The sequence below is a fragment of the Eucyclogobius newberryi genome, unplaced genomic scaffold, assembly GCF_026437365.1.
Source record: "Eucyclogobius newberryi isolate DKJ021-1_F unplaced genomic scaffold, fEucNew1.0.hap1 SCAF_17, whole genome shotgun sequence".
NCBI classification, from domain to species: Eukaryota; Metazoa; Chordata; class Actinopteri; order Gobiiformes; family Gobiidae; genus Eucyclogobius; species Eucyclogobius newberryi.
Window position 1 is genome coordinate 26,181,136 of NW_027315801.1, and position 20,287 is coordinate 26,201,422.

General features: G+C 40.3%; 1 protein-coding gene across 2 annotated transcripts in view; it reads right to left on the reverse strand.

The window, feature by feature from the left end:
* Positions 1 to 20,287, reverse strand: part of plxnd1 (plexin D1) — a 130,181-nt gene that overhangs the window by 52,950 nt on the left and 56,944 nt on the right. For both annotated transcript variants that reach the window (XM_072449655.1, XM_072449654.1), the window contains exons 10-13: positions 19,022 to 19,111; positions 18,497 to 18,596; positions 16,910 to 17,067; positions 7,991 to 8,136 (exon numbers count right to left, since the gene is read on the reverse strand). In XM_072449655.1, coding sequence (XP_072305756.1) covers positions 7,991 to 8,136; positions 16,910 to 17,067; positions 18,497 to 18,596; positions 19,022 to 19,111 — 494 coding nt within the window. The remainder of the gene's footprint in view (positions 1 to 7,990; positions 8,137 to 16,909; positions 17,068 to 18,496; positions 18,597 to 19,021; positions 19,112 to 20,287) is intronic.

Below are 20,287 nucleotides of genomic sequence, written 5' to 3' on the forward strand. Positions count from 1 at the left end.
GCTGTGATTGGCCGCAGAGGAGATTAGGCTGCGATCTCACCCCCGGGCTCTTATTAAGACTCCTGTCGTTGGTGCGCGGCGCGGTGGTCTACGGGGACGTCCCACGATAATGACGCAGGGCTGAAACAAAGGGGCGCGGAAAAGGGATCGGCTGTTCGGGGCTGGAATCGTACCAGAGGGGCTGAACAACCTTTATCACATGATCCGCGTGCAGCTTCAAAACCTCGGCTTTATTTAGTCAGGTGTTCAGTTATAAATTCTCTGCCGGCGATACAGTGATTGACAGAGGGGATTGTGGGAGAATTTACATAAGCATAGGAGCCGGGTTTTAATGTGGGAGGACGCAGCATAAAGGGAGCTGGAGGGAGATAAAGTGTTTGACTGGAGGTCAGTGAGAGACCACCTATGCAACTCTGGTGTGTATTTTAATTATATGCTTGGATTGAAATGAGCTTCGCAGGAGAGACATGGCAGAAGTATTGTAATGACACTAAAGTCTTTATTGCTATTGCTATCAGGTTCCAAGTATGCAATTAGTGAACACATTTAAAGAAAACATGATGTGCTTTTGTTAACTTAAAAACTGTAGAACTGAGAAGCTCCGACTCTTCAGTCACTGTAGTAAGCAGCGGATTTTCTATAAACATTTTTGAACCTCACATGTACAAGCCGGATATGAATGTATGAAATAATTGCAAGTACGTAGCGAGCGGTGGGCGGGATATGTGAAATCAGAGATTTTCTGAGCACTCAAGCCTTGAATGCTATGGATGATACAGGATTAAGTGGTCAATGGTCCCATTTATCACTCACAGAGCCTTACATCAAGGAACCACTCACACATTCCCACACCAGTGTACGCACCCAGTGTACGCACACACTGAGGGCGTGGCGGGTTAAGTGTGTTGCCCAAGGTCACAACACCAGTATTCATCTGTAGGAGCTGTAATCCCACTGCCAATCTGCAGGTCAGTGGATCTGTCCGCTCCACTAATGATGTTTCGGATTAGAAGACAAACACTGAGCTACTGTCGGTCCATTATTATCCATTCCGCAAACACGCATGAATTAAAAAAAAAATACAACTTTGAGTAGCTAAAGATGAGCGAACACCATTGTAACATGATTAAAAACGCATTCAAGTAAATTTCACGTATCACAACCTAATTTTTGTACAATATCTTCTGCATCGTGTTACATTCTCTTTCTTTCTGTCCTCGAACGACACAATGCAACAATAACAACACAGCTTAATTTAAAATAAAAACAACTGCTACAAAGCTATGATTAAACCTGTCTGTCGAGTGGAGACTTTCCTTCATGGTAATTATAAAAACAGCAGGTAAAAGAATGTCACCCCTCAAATTACACTCGGGTCCAGGGCACGAGGGCACAGTCACACCTGTTTGGAAAAATAGACCAATTTCCAACTCTGATTTAGCAATGAAAACAAAATGGAGGTATGTAAGCCTGAGGGGAGAGAGAAATAAGAACATATATCATTACAATGGATTCAGCCTGTCACACCATTATATTACAAATTATATCCACCTCATATTTAGTCTGTGGGGCTAATCATTTATTTACAAGGCGCATGCAGATTATAATATTAACCTTTTTGATTACAAATATTGCATTTTTAATCTACTGTCCTTTTAGATTTTCTGTTTCTTTTGCTAGAACGAGCCAGCTGCCTCCAAGCCGGAGGCAATTTGCATTTTCATTTTTGCATGGGATGCCCTTTCAACATTCTTCAACAATATTCTGCTCTAATATTGATCCTGTTTTGGACTAACAAAAGCACATTGGCATTTCACTTATCGCTTTGATTTTCAGTTGAGGACATATTTTTAGCAAGCCTTTAGATAAAATGATTAAATTATACGCTCAGGCTTACTAAGTTTAATGTAATTCTCTCAGTTCTGATTATTGAAAAAAAGAAGAAATGAAGATGAAAAAATCTTTATATTACAAGTGATGAATGTCTGGAAAAACTGATTTCCACAAATGTAACTTATTTCCTTTTATTGTGCAAAAATAATGTGCCAGGTTAAATTCCAAGGAATAAGATAATGTGTGGTAAATTAAATTAATGGCGAGTCCTTATATGTCGAAAAAAAAGCCCAGAACAAAAGCCTATCTGTACGAACGCTATAATGAGGTCGGCCTGTAGCTCAGTTCACAGCGAGTGCATGTCTATGATGTTAATGCGATATGATTTCAGTCAAAGGACATCGCGAGTCCCGGTAGGAGCAGCCTGGCCCTGACTGACCCTAAACCCACCCAGTCTCTCAGCACCGCTCTATTGTGGCTTTCTGCTTTAAACTGATATTTGGACATTTCCCAAATATGTCTATTTATTTCTCTAGTAATCATCACCAAGCAAAACATGACCTGTCTGCAGCAGCAAGGATGGAAGTATGGTTGATGTACATTTATGTTTTACATGTAGTTTTCAAAATGTGGAGCCTACATCTAGTGCAAATGACAGGTGCTCATGTTTTTCTCATAATTATTCAAGGCAAGTTTATTTGTAGTGCACATTTCATACACAAGGCAATTCAAAGTGCTTCACGCAGCAGGAAAAATGCATTAAAATCACAAAGACATTTCAGAAACAGAAATACAATACAAATGCAATCGTATCTAAATAGTAGTTGTAGAATTGTAGAGAATTTATCTAAAGAAAGACCTTTTAATTTGAATACATTCAAAAAGTGCTATTTTTAAGCTAAAATTTAAAGTCCCAGACACATATTTTAGTATTTAGAATGTCAAAAAAAATAATACAATAAATAATAATAAATAAAATAAAAAATAAAAAAGGTAATGTGTAAATAATTTAAGACATAAAAGAGAAGAGTGCAAAGAAAAATCCTTTCAGTCATATGCACAGCTAAACAAAACAGTTTTTTGCTTAGATTTGAACATTGTCAGAGTAGAAGCCTGTCTCACATCTTCAGGAAGACTGTTCCAGATTTTAGCTGCATAAAACTGAAACGCAGATTCCCCATGTTCAGTCCTGACTCTGGGATTGTGCCTGTGGTAAATATTTGTCATTGTTTTACAACAGTTTGCAGAGAAAATTTCCCTCTATGTCTATGTCTATGATAAGTAACCTTCCATTGAAAATGTAGGGACGATTTACACACAGCTGAGACGCTTTTGTGAAAGTTTAAACAATTGTTATTAGGAATTATTATTTGTCAAATAATAAATATTGTGAAATGTGTATGGATTTTGGCCCTTGTTTCCAGTATGATTAGCCACATCTGCTGCTCATGTACAGCCAGGAAGTAACATTATAAACACCAAAGTTGTCAGACTGGGGGAAAAACAGCTAAATCTATCATAAAATCTTACTCATGTTTAATATTGTTTAAATAAATGTGTGGTTTAACTGCCATATACACATAAATACCACTCCAACAATGTTCTGTCTTATCAAAAAAGAATCATTTCCAGACATAAACAATACAGGCTTTTAACAGTTACAGTCACATTTCATTCTCCAAAGTCTGAACTCTTCTCCAAACCGCCTGCTTTTACTAACAATTACAAACCATGTCTGAATCTCGAATGAAATGTCATTAATTGTACCGCCATAACTCACGTAAATAATTAGCACAACGGCTTCCACTATCAAAGCCACATAAGCGTTAGCACATACTAATTCTTGATCTCTACATGCATCACTCTTTGCATTTCAGAACAACTATAACTATTACTACTGTCACTACTATTACTACATACAAAGAGAAAGTAACATCTTCAGTGAGACTATAGCAAACTAGATTAAAACGAGTCTTAGCCAGAACTTAACCATGCAGAACCAACCCAAGGACAAAACAAGAACTTAATGAAGAATCAACCAGACCCAAACCACATCGTGGACTTAGATGTTTCATTTCCCTGGAGTAGACAAGGATCATCACCAATCAAGTATGTGACCGCACTTGTCTGCTGCGGCGGCGATAAATGAATAGGAAAAAGAAAAAAAAACGTGAGGACCTGAGCCAAATATCAAGTGAAGTACTTCGGTAAATGAGGTGTGCCTAGACTGAGTGAGCTATTAATTAAAATGTTGACACCGAGTGAAGTCGCTAGTGCTCTCCGCAGCGCTACACATTTTCCTTCTGGCACGCAGATGCGACCTTTGACCTGGCGGCACACCTGTCTCAACAGCCCTGATAAATGAGGTCGAGTTATGGGCAGGTGTAAGTGTGTCTTTGCTGCAGAGATGTGACGCTCGAGTGAGGACGTTTTTGTCAAGCGCGGGTATTTTGTCCCGTAGCCATTTATCAGGACAAGGCTTAATTGAGCATTAGATTTAAGGATAATTTATACGGCGGCGCAGATTAAATTGACGTCTAACTCCAGTCAAGGAGAGGAGATAGGATCAAAAGTAATCAAGTCAATGGACGGAGGATAAATATTCTGACTACATTGTGTTTGTGAGTAAAACGAGCTGACATTGTCTAATGGAAGAATGAAAAATGTGCTACAACTCTATTTAAAAGCACTGTTACTTTCGAATAAACATGATAAAGTGGAAGCAGGGCTGGATATGTATGTACAAAAATGAATAAGTTGATATTTTTCAGGAGTATCCTGATAACGATAGTCAAACGATATTATGTCAATCCAAAAGAAATGTGTTAAAACGTGTCTTTAAATGTATTTGTATCATTCAAATGTAATGCAATATCATCTTTTAACTTTATTTGAAAATTTACAACATAGTCAACAGTCTTCATGCCTCTGTTAAAATAATGTATAACCAAGCAAAAAAGAGTCAGCAAAAATGGCCAAACGTGTAAGAATTTTGAGTGAAAAATACAACTTTAAGTCATTAAAAAAGCCATTTCCTGTTGTTGCAAATGGGCCATGTACTTGTTGTGAGTGAAACCTGCTGACAGTGTCTAATGTCCTAATGTGTTATGATTTGTCAATGCCACTACAGCCGCAGAAAGGATATACTTAACTGTCAAAACAGGCGGCCCACAAAGTCAATAAGGAGTGACGACATGAGATGAGCTCAGCCCTGCAGCAATGAGGGAGTCTGGGCTCGGGCGCTGCAGGGGGAGGAGCCTCAGGCTGACAGGTAGGACCTGGGTGAGTGTCACAATGACGGGCTTCACTGGAGCAAGTCCAGATAAACAACACCGTTTAGGAAGCATTTATGACACACAGTGGACAGGGAGAGTCCTCTGAAATCATACTCGAGCGTATGCTTCATTACAGTAATTGGGGCCAGTATTGATGCAACGATATTACCTGAAGCTGACTTTTTGGTCACTAAACCAGCACCGTCCTCTTTAAAGGTGCACTATGTAATCCTTTCTTGTGGAGAGTCCGCCACCTGGTTGACTGATATTTGTTTGCTTAGAATATTCCATAATATGGCAATAATCCGCATCTCGACAAGCTAACAATAAGCATAATATAAGCAGGTACAGTAGTAAGGCCATTACATTTCCATGGAGACAATCAGGTATGGACCTCCCCACCAGAAAAGTGACATAGTGCATCTTTACACACAGTTAATCTAACTCTATATAGGGAGGGAGATAGAAAAACAGCTTCAACAAACAATTGCTGTTTTGGTGATAACAATTTCAAAATCAAGTATATCGTCTATAATTAAAACTCCAAAATCAACTAAAAAAGAGCTGATAAAATGAGAAGAAATTCTAGTCAGTGTTATCTTCCAACCAAAGGTATAACGTGATATCTCTGCCCTTTTGTTGTTAATTTTATGGTCCATCGTGTTTTATGACATTTGCCCAATGCTGTGTTAAAATATGAAAAATCAAGATGTTTATTGCATAGACCGAGCTCTGAGGATTTGCTGAATACCTCTCCTCGCTCTCTACCCCATTCCGTGCGCACGACATATTCCACTTCATTGCTGAGACTAACTGGCCAGTGCTACTCCACCTTCAGGGCCATAGATGCAGAGATCTAGTCAACTATGACCCACAAGGCAGAAGATAAAGAAATGCATGAATGACTGACACGACTGAATGAGCAAGATTTGAGAGGAGCTGGGCACGATAAGCAGCACTCTGAACCTTTCCAGATGCAAAGAACAGAGCAAAGTCGCAGAATAAGAGTTTAAAATAACACGATTCAAGTGGAAGAAAAGTACAGAGCAAAATTGTGTTAGAAAATACTTCGTCATTACGCACTGAAGTTGTGTAATTGCTGAGTTTCAGACTTGCGGATCTGTATTTTTGGTGTCATGTTGGGGTCCTGCAGTCTCCATGGTGACAGTGCAATGGTCCTTTACTATGGAGTCATTTAAAACCAGAAGTGTGCCGCATAATAGTGTTTTGTGCAAAATTAGCCTCATGAATACATCAAATCCAAAGCCCACCGGAGAGGCTGACATTTCAGTCTGTGACATTCAGCTTGAGACGGATCCTATTGATAAACTGCAGACATCTGATCGGACGCTTTTTAAACAGATTCATTAGAAAACTGTGTCAAAAAAACGGAAGGAAATAAAATCATTCAAGTTGTCAAGACTCGTCGAGCTTTGCCCTGTCCAAGAACAAACTGGAAACAACCGAGTACGTCTGGTCAATCAAAGAGTTTGTGGGAGTGAATATGGTGTTAGTGGGCGGAGGCTTAGTGGGCGGGGGCTTAGTGGGCGGAGGCTTAGTGGGCGGAGGCTTAGTGGGCGGTGTTTTTGCGCTTGTAAAGTTAGTAAATGAAAGAGAAATGTGGCCCAGTTCACAGCATGGTTCTAATGTACAGAGTTTAGTGCTGTGCTCATCGATTCTACAAAAATCCCCTCAGTTTCTCAATCCTCTTTGTTATTTTGTCTCCATTTTTTACTCCACCGTGTTCGTTAAGACATGAAGCGACCATTGGTTAATCCGCCTGTCAATCATGCCCGTTTGAAACTGTACAGAACGTGTTACATCCCCATCGTTTTCTTTGTACTTCTTCTGTCTTGTTTATTTTATCTGTTCTTTTTTCGGACTGTGTATATTATTGTGTACTGTACGTGCTGTCCCCCCCTGTCTGTAAATATGTGAAAGCGTCTTTGGGTCATTGAAAAGCGCTATATAAATAAAAGGTATTATTATTTAACGTTGAAAGCGCGTGATCTTGGCTGGTCATACAAACGTTTCTGAGCGACGACACAAGATTTTCTCCCATGATTATTTCATGGCAGACGGCCAGAAGCGTGCAGCGGACCCCCGGCTTTAGACCTAAACGTGTGAGCGTACATCCAGTTTTGAGCTCCGAGTTCTACCGTGTCATTGGTGTTTATTGTGTATTTAATATTCATGCACTAAATTCAATCTGTCCAAATAATCAGAAGTAATTAAATAACTTCGAGAGGCGGCATTGAGCCTTTCAGAGTGAATACCAATGACATATTTTCTTGCTTTTCTGAGATGATAAGGGATTCCAATGAGGAACACTGGGTTATTCAGCCTATTAAAGGAAATTGATTTAGACTTGGATGTACCTATTCATTTGGTTAACTGTGACAAATTATTCCGTCCCTATTTCTAAAAGTCCGTTCCCTCCGTCTGATTACTTACCTGGCCAAACATGTCTGGCGTTACCACGGCAACCCCAAATTTCTACCATTGCCAAACCCGTTTTAAATGCGGCATGACAAAGTTCTATTTCTAAAAGCTAATTCTAAATTGCTTAGCAGCGAAATAATGACAACCATAGGCTGCCAGTGAAGCTCTATCCAATCTGCCAACGTGCAAAAATAAAAAATAAAAACTGAATCAGATTGGCTTGTGACCACCTCTCGAGCATGCAAACACACATCTTTAACTTGAAAAAATAAAATAACAAAAAGTCACAGGTGCCATGGTAAAGGCTCAGTCCGTCTTATTCGCTGTAGTCGTCCATAACGTTATATTCAACTCGTGTATGTGGTAGTGTACACATATTGTATGACTTGTAATATTCAAATTTGCAATGTTTTTAGTTAAATGAGCATTGCATAACTTACTGCTCGGAGACCGTGTAGTGTGAAGGCTCCAGGACACACGGCACATCTCCAACGGTGACGACGACCTCACTGGCCCTTCGCCCCAGGTTCCTGCCCTGTACGGTCAGCAGGGTGCCTCCCTCCACGGGGCCCTTCAGCGGAAAGATCTGACAAAGACAGAGAGAAAAATCATGTCAACTACATTTTGCACAATAGAACGTATAAAGACAATTTATAAGCAAATACATGTCGCAAAATGTAAAACAGGTCAACAAAAGATTGGACAAAAACAGAATGTACTTTTATATTTATTTAGTTTAATGTGAGATTCCAAAATGTTTTTTTTATTACTGCTGTTTGTATAAAGTGCAACTGGGTAACACCAGCTTGTTTTAGTGTATTTAGTCAACCGCTATGCAAAGTAACAAAGTTCAAAGTACTTACCGGTAAGTAACATTTTTTGCCATCTGCACTTTACTTAAGTGTTTATTTTTTTTACAGTGGAAACTTTGTACTTCACAGCATTTAAGAGCAGGTTTCTGAACTTTCTACTGCATTTTTGTTAATGGACTGAAAAGTATGCGTAGAGGGGTTATTTTTATGTTCATGGTGTTGTCTTGCATAAAGGTCTGGAGTTCAAGCTCCAACTGTGAGAAAACAAAAATATCACTGCTCCTGAGGAGAAGCCCCAGAGGCAACGAGGGATGGGTCAAATGCATAGGACAAATAGCCCTACGAGGACAATAAAGTGTAGTTATATATATGTACGTTATATATGCATAAAATTCACCAGAAAAACTAATCAATTGATTTGAATAACGGCTGTTGAGCAAAGATCAGCACAAATCTTTATCAAAATCACAACATTTAACTCTTCTTTTACTTTTTAAAACTGGTACTACAAAATATTTCCTTATTTTTGAATGTGCTACTTTTAATTATTTGGATTATTTCTCATACAACAGAAATATAGAGATGACATTTCTGGCACTGAAACTCACAATTTATAAGGGAAATTGCCAACATTTCAAAAGCGTCTTGGTTAAAAAAGGAACATTATACAGACCTCGAACGTCTAGTACATTATTTGATGCTCAACGGCCCTCAAGCAACACGGCATTGAATACAATCTGCACAAGAAATCACTGCAGATGTAGAGCACTCCCAGCAGTAAACGTCTTTGAACCCATTTCCAAGTTAGCGGTACTCGTATCAGGCAAAGTAATCTCATCCTGTCTTATTGACCACACATTCGTTCCTTTCACTGTTCCTGAATCAGGTTTGAGCTCTGGAGATAAACAGGCTACATGTGTTCAAGTTCAATAATGACATTTGGAACTGCACACAACAAAAGGGGGAGGTTGGGCAGGAGGAGATGCTGTCTGCTGACATGGTGAGAGAGACAGACAAGGACAAGTGGCCAGCGCGTGTACCCTCTCTAATTGAATAGACACACGTGCGCTTTAGGTACACACACACACGCACACACACACACATATACACACACAAACACGCACACACACGTAAACACTTAACTGTGCCAGTCTAAGACCCTTCAGTCCCTAATCCTCTACAGCAGCACATGCAAATAAAGAGCAGCGTGAGAGCCCCCTCAACATGGCAGAAGAGACAGGCAGACAGAGGAGAGCGGCTGGAGAGGCTGTGGAAAGGTGGGTGAGTGCGCCAGGCAATTTAGGCAACTGAGTGTCGAGAGGGGTGAGAGAGAAAGAGAGCGCCAAAGAGGGAGTAAAGCCTCCACAGGGGAATTAATGCACCGCGCGCTTCCCTTTCATCTGTTTTCCTGCATCTGCTACGTCAAATTCCTCCGTCCAATTCCGGCTGTTGGTCGGGGAGCACAACGCGTGATCATTTCAGGGCCTGGATTCATCAGAGGCTAAAGAGAAGGAGACGCGACTGAGAAAGGATCAAGGGAAGAGCAAGGACAGTCACAGCACTGATGTCTTTTTGTCAACCTTGAGGTCTTGTGTGTATGTTATTCTACAACAAGTCCTGATGATTTCAAGTACTTTCAAACGAAGATTCAATATGTGACCACGGTCGACACACACGGTTAAACTGAACGAATTATTAATCATCCAAAAACTACGATGAACAATCTAAGAAGTCAGTAGCATGATATGATGTTAAGAAACCTAGTAACGACAAGAGATGGTGGTGTAGACAAAGATTTTACTCAAGTAAGAGAAGGAATTAAAAAAAAACTACAATAAGTAAAATACAATACAATTCCTTTAGTTACTGAAGTAAATGTTACTGAGTAATGCTACTGCGTACTATATACATGTTTACGACTAGCTTTCATTATATAAATGCAGTATAATATTTATGACGATATGCTAAGTCGGTTAGCATAGTTTGCTTCTCTACATTAATCTCAACTCTACTGAAGAGATAGTGAAAATAGACGCCATAATTCTGATCAGTGTTCGTCGGCTCTTCTCACGATAAACAACAGTTTGTAAGCGTCAATACAAACACTATGTGCTTCAAGCTTGTTTGAATTAATGACTCCCTGGGTGTTTGGCTGATCATTACAACTGTCCAATTACCAGTGGTGGGAAGTAACTCACGTTATGATTGAGCAAATTTTTTGTGTAATTGTAATTGTTTGATTTTTAAACCAGTACTTGTACTTGTAATCGAGTATAATTCTGGGATGTAATTGCAATTAGTTAAAGGCGCAATGGACGATTTTTCGGTGATTTGAGAACGCAGGCGGAAGTGCGCATGCGCACTCCCCCGTGTGGACTGATACAACACAGACGTGCGTTTGTTTATTAGCGCGATGGAGCGCATCGCATCTCTCGTCTCCCGTAGATTTCCGTCTTCTTCTGAGTCAGCTCGAACTGTCTTTCTCCGTCTTCATTTTGTCCTGTACACTGAGGGAACTATATTATGATAGATCACTGCACTTAGACACGCAGAACCGTGCTGCTCTCGGGGGACGAGCCGCTCGAGGCTGCAGGTGAGCGGTAGGTGAGTTTTATGATTGATACGTGGCAGGACTAATTGGCAGTCCACGCCACGAGGAAATAAGACTCAGATTTGGGCCAAAAAAATTGTCCATTCAACCTTTAATTTGCTTACAAGTCCCAAATTGTCCCAATAATGGGCCATCTCAATGCTGTGAGAAGATCTCTTTTATACAGATGAAGACTAAAAACGACACTGCATTGCCTGCTCTGATCACCTTTAGCTCAGAGAATATGCGATTTGTGGTTTGAAACAACTAAATTCAGGGTTTGAACAGTAAAACTTTCCTTGAACTTTTTACTTAAGGACTGGCACACATTTGGCAGCAGTAATTGTGTGCAGTTTTTTCAGTACTCTTTCCACCGATGATGCTAATTTAAAACAGTCTAAACCTTTTTATCTGTTTTCCTGCATCAGCTCCGACAAATTCCTCTGCCCGATTTCACTGCAGTTCGGGAAGCTCACTCACACGCATCATTTCAACACTTGGTCTTTGAAATCAGTGTCCGAGGAAAGGGAGCGCGTCACTTCTCCATAACCAGAGACACACAGCCTTAGAGATAGCATCAGAGACGGCCAGACAGAAGCAATCTAGTATCATCTTGCCACTGTAGCATGGACAGGGCCAGCTGTACTCCTCTGAATGACCCCTAGCTCAGCCCGAGTCCCAGTGACCCTTCTGCATTATTACTTTGGCTCCGGCACTATCAGAACCTCAGCCCAGGAATGAAAACAATCCTTCTGTTTGGTCTAGGTGAGAGGACAAGCCCTCAAAATTTCATGCTAGGAAGAGTGACAGTCTGGATAAATAAACCAGGCGAGGAAAAGGAAGGAGTAGTTAAACAGGACAAGAAAATAAACAGTTACTCCCTGTAAGTATGGTATGTGTACTTGTAAAATATTCAGCTACAAGAAGTAATACACTACTGTGCTCAATAGGGCTCGCGCGCCTTTAGTTGTTAGTGTTTTACTCAACCAATTGTTTGTGATTACTTCATTATCTTTTTGTGATTACTTTATCATCAATGACATAAAAGGACAACTGAACTGGAGATTTGTGAGTGGAACATGATATTTCTTTCTGTTTACTAGAACTACTATGCTCTTGAGTGCTCTTCGGGTCAGATTCATGCTAAGTTTTGACAGCACCAAGCACTACTCTTTTTAGTCAAGAATTGGTTTAGTCCACTACAGCCTTTGTGCTCCGTGAGCCAATCCCAAGCCCAGGTAAATGGAGTACACGCCTTTGATAATGACATTGAAATAATATTATTGGGTGGCAGATGAAGCCCAAAGCGAAAGCAAATGTATAGCTGGATGGTACTAGTGCTAGGGTTGAACTCCCCTTTGCACAGAAAGAATGTACATTTTTTGTATGTCATTTTACCGTAGTATTTATAGTAACGAAACAATAGTAAATTTGCACCATGCCACAACCAAACAAACTGCGACATTAGCCGTGTTTGGTATAATTGGTGTGAAACCCATATCGACCCCTGTGTACCCAGTCTCCAAACAGTATGTGTCAGTGCTACGTCTAGTGGCACGTACCGCCTCCCGTTTCCCCCCTCCCGGGCAGTAGGTGCAGTTATTTATTATCAGCACAACATCTCAGCGCTCCTTGTGAGTCTCGGCGGTGCCATAGAGGACTGACATCGACGCCGGCTGCCGTGTTGTTCATTTACACCTCACACAAGCCCTGATTTACAGTGCAAACTCTGGCGGGCCTCGGGGGAGATCGCACACTGCCAAATACGTGTCTGTGACAAAACCTCCATCAGAAAGAATGACGCTATTAAATGTGTTCAAGGAATAAATTATGTTCCCAAACATCCTTACATTGGGGTGGGCAGACTGATGTAAGGTGTGCTGTGAATAGGATATGCAATAGAGATATGGAGAAAGTAGAACAACCTATTCATTCATGATTTGTTGTATTTGGAAAGCCAGGATAATGTGAAGGCATGACACCAAATATGTCAGATTCTTTTAAATAAAATGTTGACAGATGGTTCACACAATTGAAGATCTTTTCTCAGAAAGTTTTACCTCTCACAACTAAGATGAGCAATAGAGATATGGCAGGCAAGCACTTAAATATGAATGTGTGTATTTAGAAGCAGTTGGAAAGCCAGCCGACTCAGAGAAAAGATGTGGTCTAAAGCTCATTAAAGCCATTTTCCGTCCGAGATTGTTTTTCTGACCAATCATAAACGTGGATTTAGAAAGTGGCAGACGTTATGTTCAACTTCTGTGTCGCAGTCTTTGTACATTGGTGCAGTCGTGTTGTAAATCTATTCATTATAGTTAATATTTATTGACATCACTTTGTGTTCTGCTGGGGGTCAGTTACCATGGTACACATTACACAAACATTAGGAAACAGACACACAAGCTTTTAGATGCTCTGAAAAATCAAGATTGTTTTTTTTTTTAAGCCAATAACATGGATTCAAAGAAAAAAAAAAGTACGGCGCCTGTGTTGATGGTCCCGTTTAGGTGTAGTTCCACTTTAGAAGGTTTTTGATGGTCAGACTGTGTTAAAACAAAGCTTCAGACATAGCAGTGCTTCTCGTGCCAATTATTTTTATATAATAGAACAATATGTAGGATTATAATGTTGACAAGAGATGGTTTGCATCACTTGAAACTGAAAATTATTCACATTTTACAAAATGTAACCTAAACCAGAAGCTGAGAAGTACTCATAGTGTTTCCTGTTTTACCCTTAGGCAATAGATTGAACTAAAGCCCATATGTTATAGGTCAGCACTTTCATCCTAATCAAGCAGGACGTGAGCGCAAAAACAGGAAACTGCACCGTAAACTCTCCGTTGGTCCATCTCAAATGCTTTGACTTTTTTAAAAGCCTTTGATTTGGATAGAAACTGCTATTGGTCCTAAAGAGAATGCAGGAGTGGACTATTTAAATCCTTTAAAATACAAAACTTGTAAGTCCAAAGGTTTTAGCTGGGTCTTTTATAACAGTCCCATACCAACGCTGCACAATCCTTCCTGTTTTGGCTGTACCTTTTAACTAATATTTGGTTATTATGCCCACACACACACAAGTCTAACATTGGCTGTGTGGGTATTAGAATAAATGTCTTCATCGTCTGAGTCAATGCTGAGTGCAGATGGCATTCGTCTAAATTAAGTTTTATGTGTGCCACACTTGAGGGTGTAATGAAATCCTCCTCTGTGATATTGATATTTTGTTACAATGGCCTCGTGAGTGAGATTGCATGTGACAAAACAAGCAATGAAAACATTGCAAGGATGCAAAGCAACTTGGTACATTGGTGGTGAATATTGGTGTATTTACAGTAGTATACAGATTAAGAAATGCATTTAACTTCCTTTAAGCAAAACGTTCAAAAGGTTAACATGTTAAAAAAGTGTAATCTGACACAGAAAAGTGTAAAGGGAGTATTTAAAGGTGTTGTAGTCCTACGTGAATTTTACTGTTGTGAAATAATGTTCAAGTTCATTTTAAAGTCTTTGCAACAGCCCACGAGTACCACTCACTTACCTAATGTCTTCTGAGCAAACTAATTATTCACTGTGATGAGTTTATAAGCACTTTTCACAACTTTCAAAGATCAGAACAAGTTTCACCGTCACTGTAAAGCCAACAACAACTATAATAACTTTCAGCTTTACGGAGAATAAAACGCACAGACAGTACCGTATTTAGATGCAAAGAGCGCGCATTAGACTAAATCCACCGGAACAGATGCTTTTACCATGTATCTATACTGTAGCAAAACAGATTCAAATATTCTATCAGGACCAGACAAGGCCACAATAGCAATAGCAGTGATAACAGCATATAGATCAGTGACAGCCCTTGGAAAGAAAATAGCCCAAAACAAATCAACAGTATTGATTTGTTGCGTACGGTATTTGATGCTATTACTGTTGTGAAGTAACAGTGTTTTAACAGAAATACAGATTCAGAACAAATCTCTGCCAACCACAACATATCTTATTTATCAAATTGACTATGCAAGGTCTCAATGTGCTCTTCAGTGCCAGGTTGGTCAGATAAGTGAATATTTGGTGGTGAGACTGGCCTTCCCACTAAAAGCCTGGGAACTCCAGACTCTAACCCTTGTGGATAGTCTGGTTCAGAAAAAAAACATGGCCGTCAAAGCGTTGCATCACTCACAACAGAGAACCACAGCCCTTCCATCGTCTCTCTGCATGCCTCCCCTGAGATGTGTGTGTGCGTGTGCGTGTGTGAGCGTATGTGTGTGTGAGCGTGTGCTTGTGTGAGCGCGTGTGTGTGTGTGTGTGTGTGTGTGAACAAGCCCCTGTAACAATGGCGCACCCACGCATTCGCCAACAGTGAAACTTGAGTCACAGAAGGAGTCCACTGAAGTTAGTCTCTCACAGAGCATCCCGTTAGTCACAGTTTGCAGACAGCTACAGAGAATTAGGAATAATCATGAACGCTTCAATATGGTCCGTTTGTTGGGACAGATTGGGAGGAACTGTGTGTGTGTGTGTGTGTGTGTGTGTTTTTGTGTGTGTGTTTGTGAGCGTCTGCTTGCTTTGTTCTGCTGTGTGTTTTCTCCCAGGTTTTATCTACAGGAAGTTCAGGGCCAACTGGTCTTCATGTGAGCCGTGCTTCCCATGACCGACTCCCGTGGTGGTGCTGATAGTGCGTACAGTGTGTTGGCAGAAGACGGGGCTGTGCGCAACGCTGTGACTAATGAAAAACTAATACATTTAATCATAATTTTGAATTGGGTCCTGAAAGGCGGCATTGCACGCTTGCTTTTTTTTTCACTCAACAGATAGAAGTCTTACACAAAAGCAGAAATTAGAAATGCTCAAAGAGTTTCAGTGCTACCATAGATTAAAAAAAAAAAAAATCTGTAATTTGTTTATTCAAGGTGCGCTATGTAAATTTTGCTATAAGGACTATAAGGCCACTTAATTGTCTCAATGGAGATATTGCTTTGCCATCAAGGGTTAGGGTTAGGGTGTGTGTGTGTGTGTGTGTGTGTATGTATATGTATGTATGTATATGTATATGTTATCAAACTAAACTGTCCTTTTTTGCTGTGGTATGTTTTGCTACTGTTGCAGCTAAAACCATGTCCTTATTTCACTTTCACTGTCTCCAGCTCTGAAGATACTCCTTGTGCATGACAACTCTTCTACTGTTCCCACAGTTACATCCTGTGTAAAATAAACACTCTTCTTACCAATGCGGTTGTGTTCATATTTTGGCCTCAAATCCACAAACCACTGCTGTTTCTTGTTTACTTTCTTTTAGATGTCGTGATGAGCTCTACAGACTGAACCAATCCCCTTTGGAGTGGCTGTGCAGGGCAGAAGGTGTTCCAATGCCCTCCTCGGTGACTACACATCTTCTTGGGCCATGTCCCTGGAGGGCTAAGTGGTTGTAAGTGAGTGTTACTGTTATTACTGAGCCAAGCGTTTTAATGAGAGTCTATTCAGACAGTCCCAGAGCAGCTGACACGGGACAAGCTGGGCACAGGGCACTGCAGCTCCACACTGACCCCATGATTCACCATTTTACAGCCAGGAAATAGAGCCGGAGGCAGCAGAGAAGCAAATGCAAGAGCTGGAGTAACTGGAGACGATTTCTTAACCTGGTAGTAGCCACATTAATAAAACAGAAATAATACTGGAACATGTGACTAGGTGTAGCTGATTGGATCAAGCAGTTTGTTCAAATGTTTTGATCTCAGTAGGCAAGCAGTGACTGGATGTTTGGCAGTGGACACACAATACAGTACGTGCCCAGTGTGAAGAAGTAGTTCAGCAGTGGCCAGTGTTTTTCAGGAGCTACATCCATAAGAAAGCTATTTTTAAAAACACTTCTTACTAGCATTTCAATATGAATATATGTCTTTCAGTTTGACCCTCTTCCTTCCCCTCTACTTTGTTCTCGGGAGAATGTAAGTGTACCTTGTAGATTTCTGGATCTGGGCACTCATCTCTGATTGGCTGACAGTCGTCCCGTGGTTTACAGCTGTTGTCGCACCAGCCGCAGAGGTGACCCTGGTCCTCTCTGCCCCAGCACTGGGAGCAGTCGGAGCTGCCCACCACGCAGTTGTACACCTCCACTGACGAGACAGAATCATCATGTTAACAGGAGCAATTACTGTAATGCAGACATTATTTACAGCTAATTTGGTTTGTCTGGCTTGATTGGGCCACTTTCATATTAGTACCATATGTGCTGTGTGCGCCAAGAACAGGCATAAGCATTTTTAGAGAATGATATATTCAGGGCTATAAAAATCCACTTGAAAAAAAACGGAGGAGAACAAAGCCTGCTCCAAACAGATGATTATGTTCATATTCCAATGTGCCTCCCAGTGAGAAATCCCATTCGTATCGCCACATGTGCGTCTGTGCATGCATTTGCAAGCACAATTCAAAGCCTCAGTGTCTGCATGCGAGTGATAAAAAAATAAAAATACACTTCTTTAAATTTTTGATGACTCTGCATGTTAGGAAAAGTGCCTTGCCATGCTGGCCAGTTGTATGCACGCTGCACGCATTCAGCAGCTACATCTGGGGTCTCGGCTTTAAAATGGCTTGTCTCAGTAGCTCCACACAACATGCCAAGGTGAACAAACAGCACGCCACTTTGCATTATGTAGTCATGGAGCTTAAATTGTATATTTCAACAATGACTGATGATAAAGCTTTTTTAAAGAGCCACCATAACACCTCAAATTGCAGTACTGCGTGTCACTATTATCCTTAACTGCACTTACAAAGAGGTGCTGAATACTATTATGTTAAATGAGCACTATTTGGCAAACTACGCTTCTATTACATGAGCATTTATTATTGTAGGTGAAAGCACATCGTCCTCCTTCTCATTGTTCAACGGCTTTAATCAAATTGAAAATATTCATGCTTAGGTGCGGTGCAATTTGGGTGCAACAGAGGCAACCGACGTCAGAATTGTGTTGAATTTGGGAATAGGCGAATGCAGGGAGCCAGTGAAGCATGGCAACAATAATTGTGTTCTTTTTTCACCTGTCAAAAATCCACTATCATTCAGTAGTCTTGTGTGTTGAGGGTCCCGATAGTTGTATACACATTTCTCCTGGTGGAATGCTGGAGTATTCATTGATTTAGAAGTATTCTAAACATCTTTTTCTTCCTGTTTTGGCTCACTGCTCAGTCCTACGGGTTCAGTCCTTGTCTTAGTTTAAGCCTTGCATGGTTTTGTCCTGGAGTAGCCTAAATCTACACACTTGGTTCTGGTTTAGTTCTGGAGAAGTCCAAGTTTGGTTTAGTCCGGGTTGAGTTCATCATCAATTCAGTTTTTTGTGGGTTATATATTCTGGAGTGCAGGTGTAGTCTCTTTGTTCACTGGTCTGCCCTTATTTAAAATACGTTTGATCACAATTTCATGCCTTGCAACCAACCTAGATCTAGGTTGGTCAAGAAAAATAAATTTCGTAGCAGTATTTTGAAACATTGCAAACAATAATAAATACTTTTTCACCTCCAAATCTGCTGCCACAAACTTACCTTCCATTGGCTCGGGTGTGTCTATGAATATTTCCTGATCAAAGTCACCAGCTTTCCGTAGATTCAGGTAGTAAACTTGAGTCCTTTGGTGAGTGGACAGCTATGGGGATATAAATGGAACAATAAAAAACAGTGGTAGACATGTCTGTTATCTTTCTGTGTGTGAGGGTATAAATTTAGCTCTGCATGCATTAATTCCCCCATGCTGTCTCTGGTGATAATAATAGTCTGTTTTAATCTAGGATTTAAACTCGATTCAAACAAGTTAAAAACAGACAACGCAGCCACATCATATAATAAGTGAACAACACTAATGTATGAACAGGGAAGGTGCTGTTCCTGCTGAGATGCTGTATTATGACAGATTTTGATTGGTCATTTATCAAAAATTAAACGTATTGATTGTGAAACTAAAAAGGGTGTAACATTCTTGTCAACTCCCACCACAAGTTCAAACAAAGGGTTTTCAGTGGTGACCCCAGAAAAGGAAAAAGGATGAGTTGTAAATTCTTATAGTGCACTCACTGTTACGCCGGTGCACTTGACAGCCGAACTGTTCAACCAGGTGGCTTCATAACGCTGATCTGTCCCAAAGTCACACTCCAGCTGCTCGCCCTGTTAAATACAACAACCGTGGTGGAATATAAATGGTATTCAACACTGCAGAATAGACGGGAAGTAAAGCCATGCAAATGCAAAAAATGCCCTGTTAACAGTTGAGATATTTTTGGCAGTAAGTGAACACTTTGTCTTGTAAGTTGATTTGTCAGAAGCAACAAAGTGGGCATTTGTGAGGATTTGAAGGCAACCAATCATTCTGCAGATGTTAATGTAATGAACAACATAATGAAGGTGAATTACAACACATTTTGCCCTCAAAGATGCTTAGAGGGGACATATTATGCAAAATATACTTCAATGAGTTTTTAACCTGGCCTGTTTCTATTTAACATCACTTCATTGGTTTACTCAAAGTTGTATTTTGAGTGATTCATCCATGATTGAATAGTCCTATATTGTCATACATTTGAGTGCTCAGAAATCCCTCCATTACATCTCTGTTAGTTGTGATTATGTCACGTTTTAAAACTGAAACATAAATGACAACCCGCTGCTCGTTACAGTGAAATGTCACAATGAAGAACATATCAGTTCTGCAGTTTTGAACAGGAAGTCAATGGAGCTGTTTTAGATCAACCTTGTGGTTTACAAAGAACAAAATGTTAAAGGATGATCTACTTATGTTATAGTTCAATTCTAATTATCTGAAAAAGCATAATATGTTTCCTTTAAGTTAAGAGTGTTAAAATATTCTGTTGCAACCTATTTAAAACACGCCTCTTTCAAAACACCACAGTGGAGGGAAAGTAAAGAATTTGACAAGGGCCAAATTCAGGGTCACATCCCGGTAAAACAAAAGTGTTAAGAAATATATACCACACAAAACCAGACTATGAGGAGGAAGTGATCATTTAAATATTTTCCAAACCAGTCTGCTAACAATTGGCAACTCCAACATAGTTAGCTGGAAAATGAAATAATCATCCCTGCCAGCCAAAGATGCAATTCATTCAAAATTCATATTCATAAACATCTGGACTCCCACACCTCGGCGTGTCATTGGGGAAAGCTCGAGAGTATCAGTGGAATCTGGTAAAAGTTAGTGCCCAGAACCGCGAGAAAGGTGAGTCCAGGAGTGGCTGAAATCACCAGAGAATCCAGCCATCTTAAATTGGTCCACTTTGATCAGCCTCTCCAGGGCTTTGCTATTTTCTTCAAGGATTTGACAGG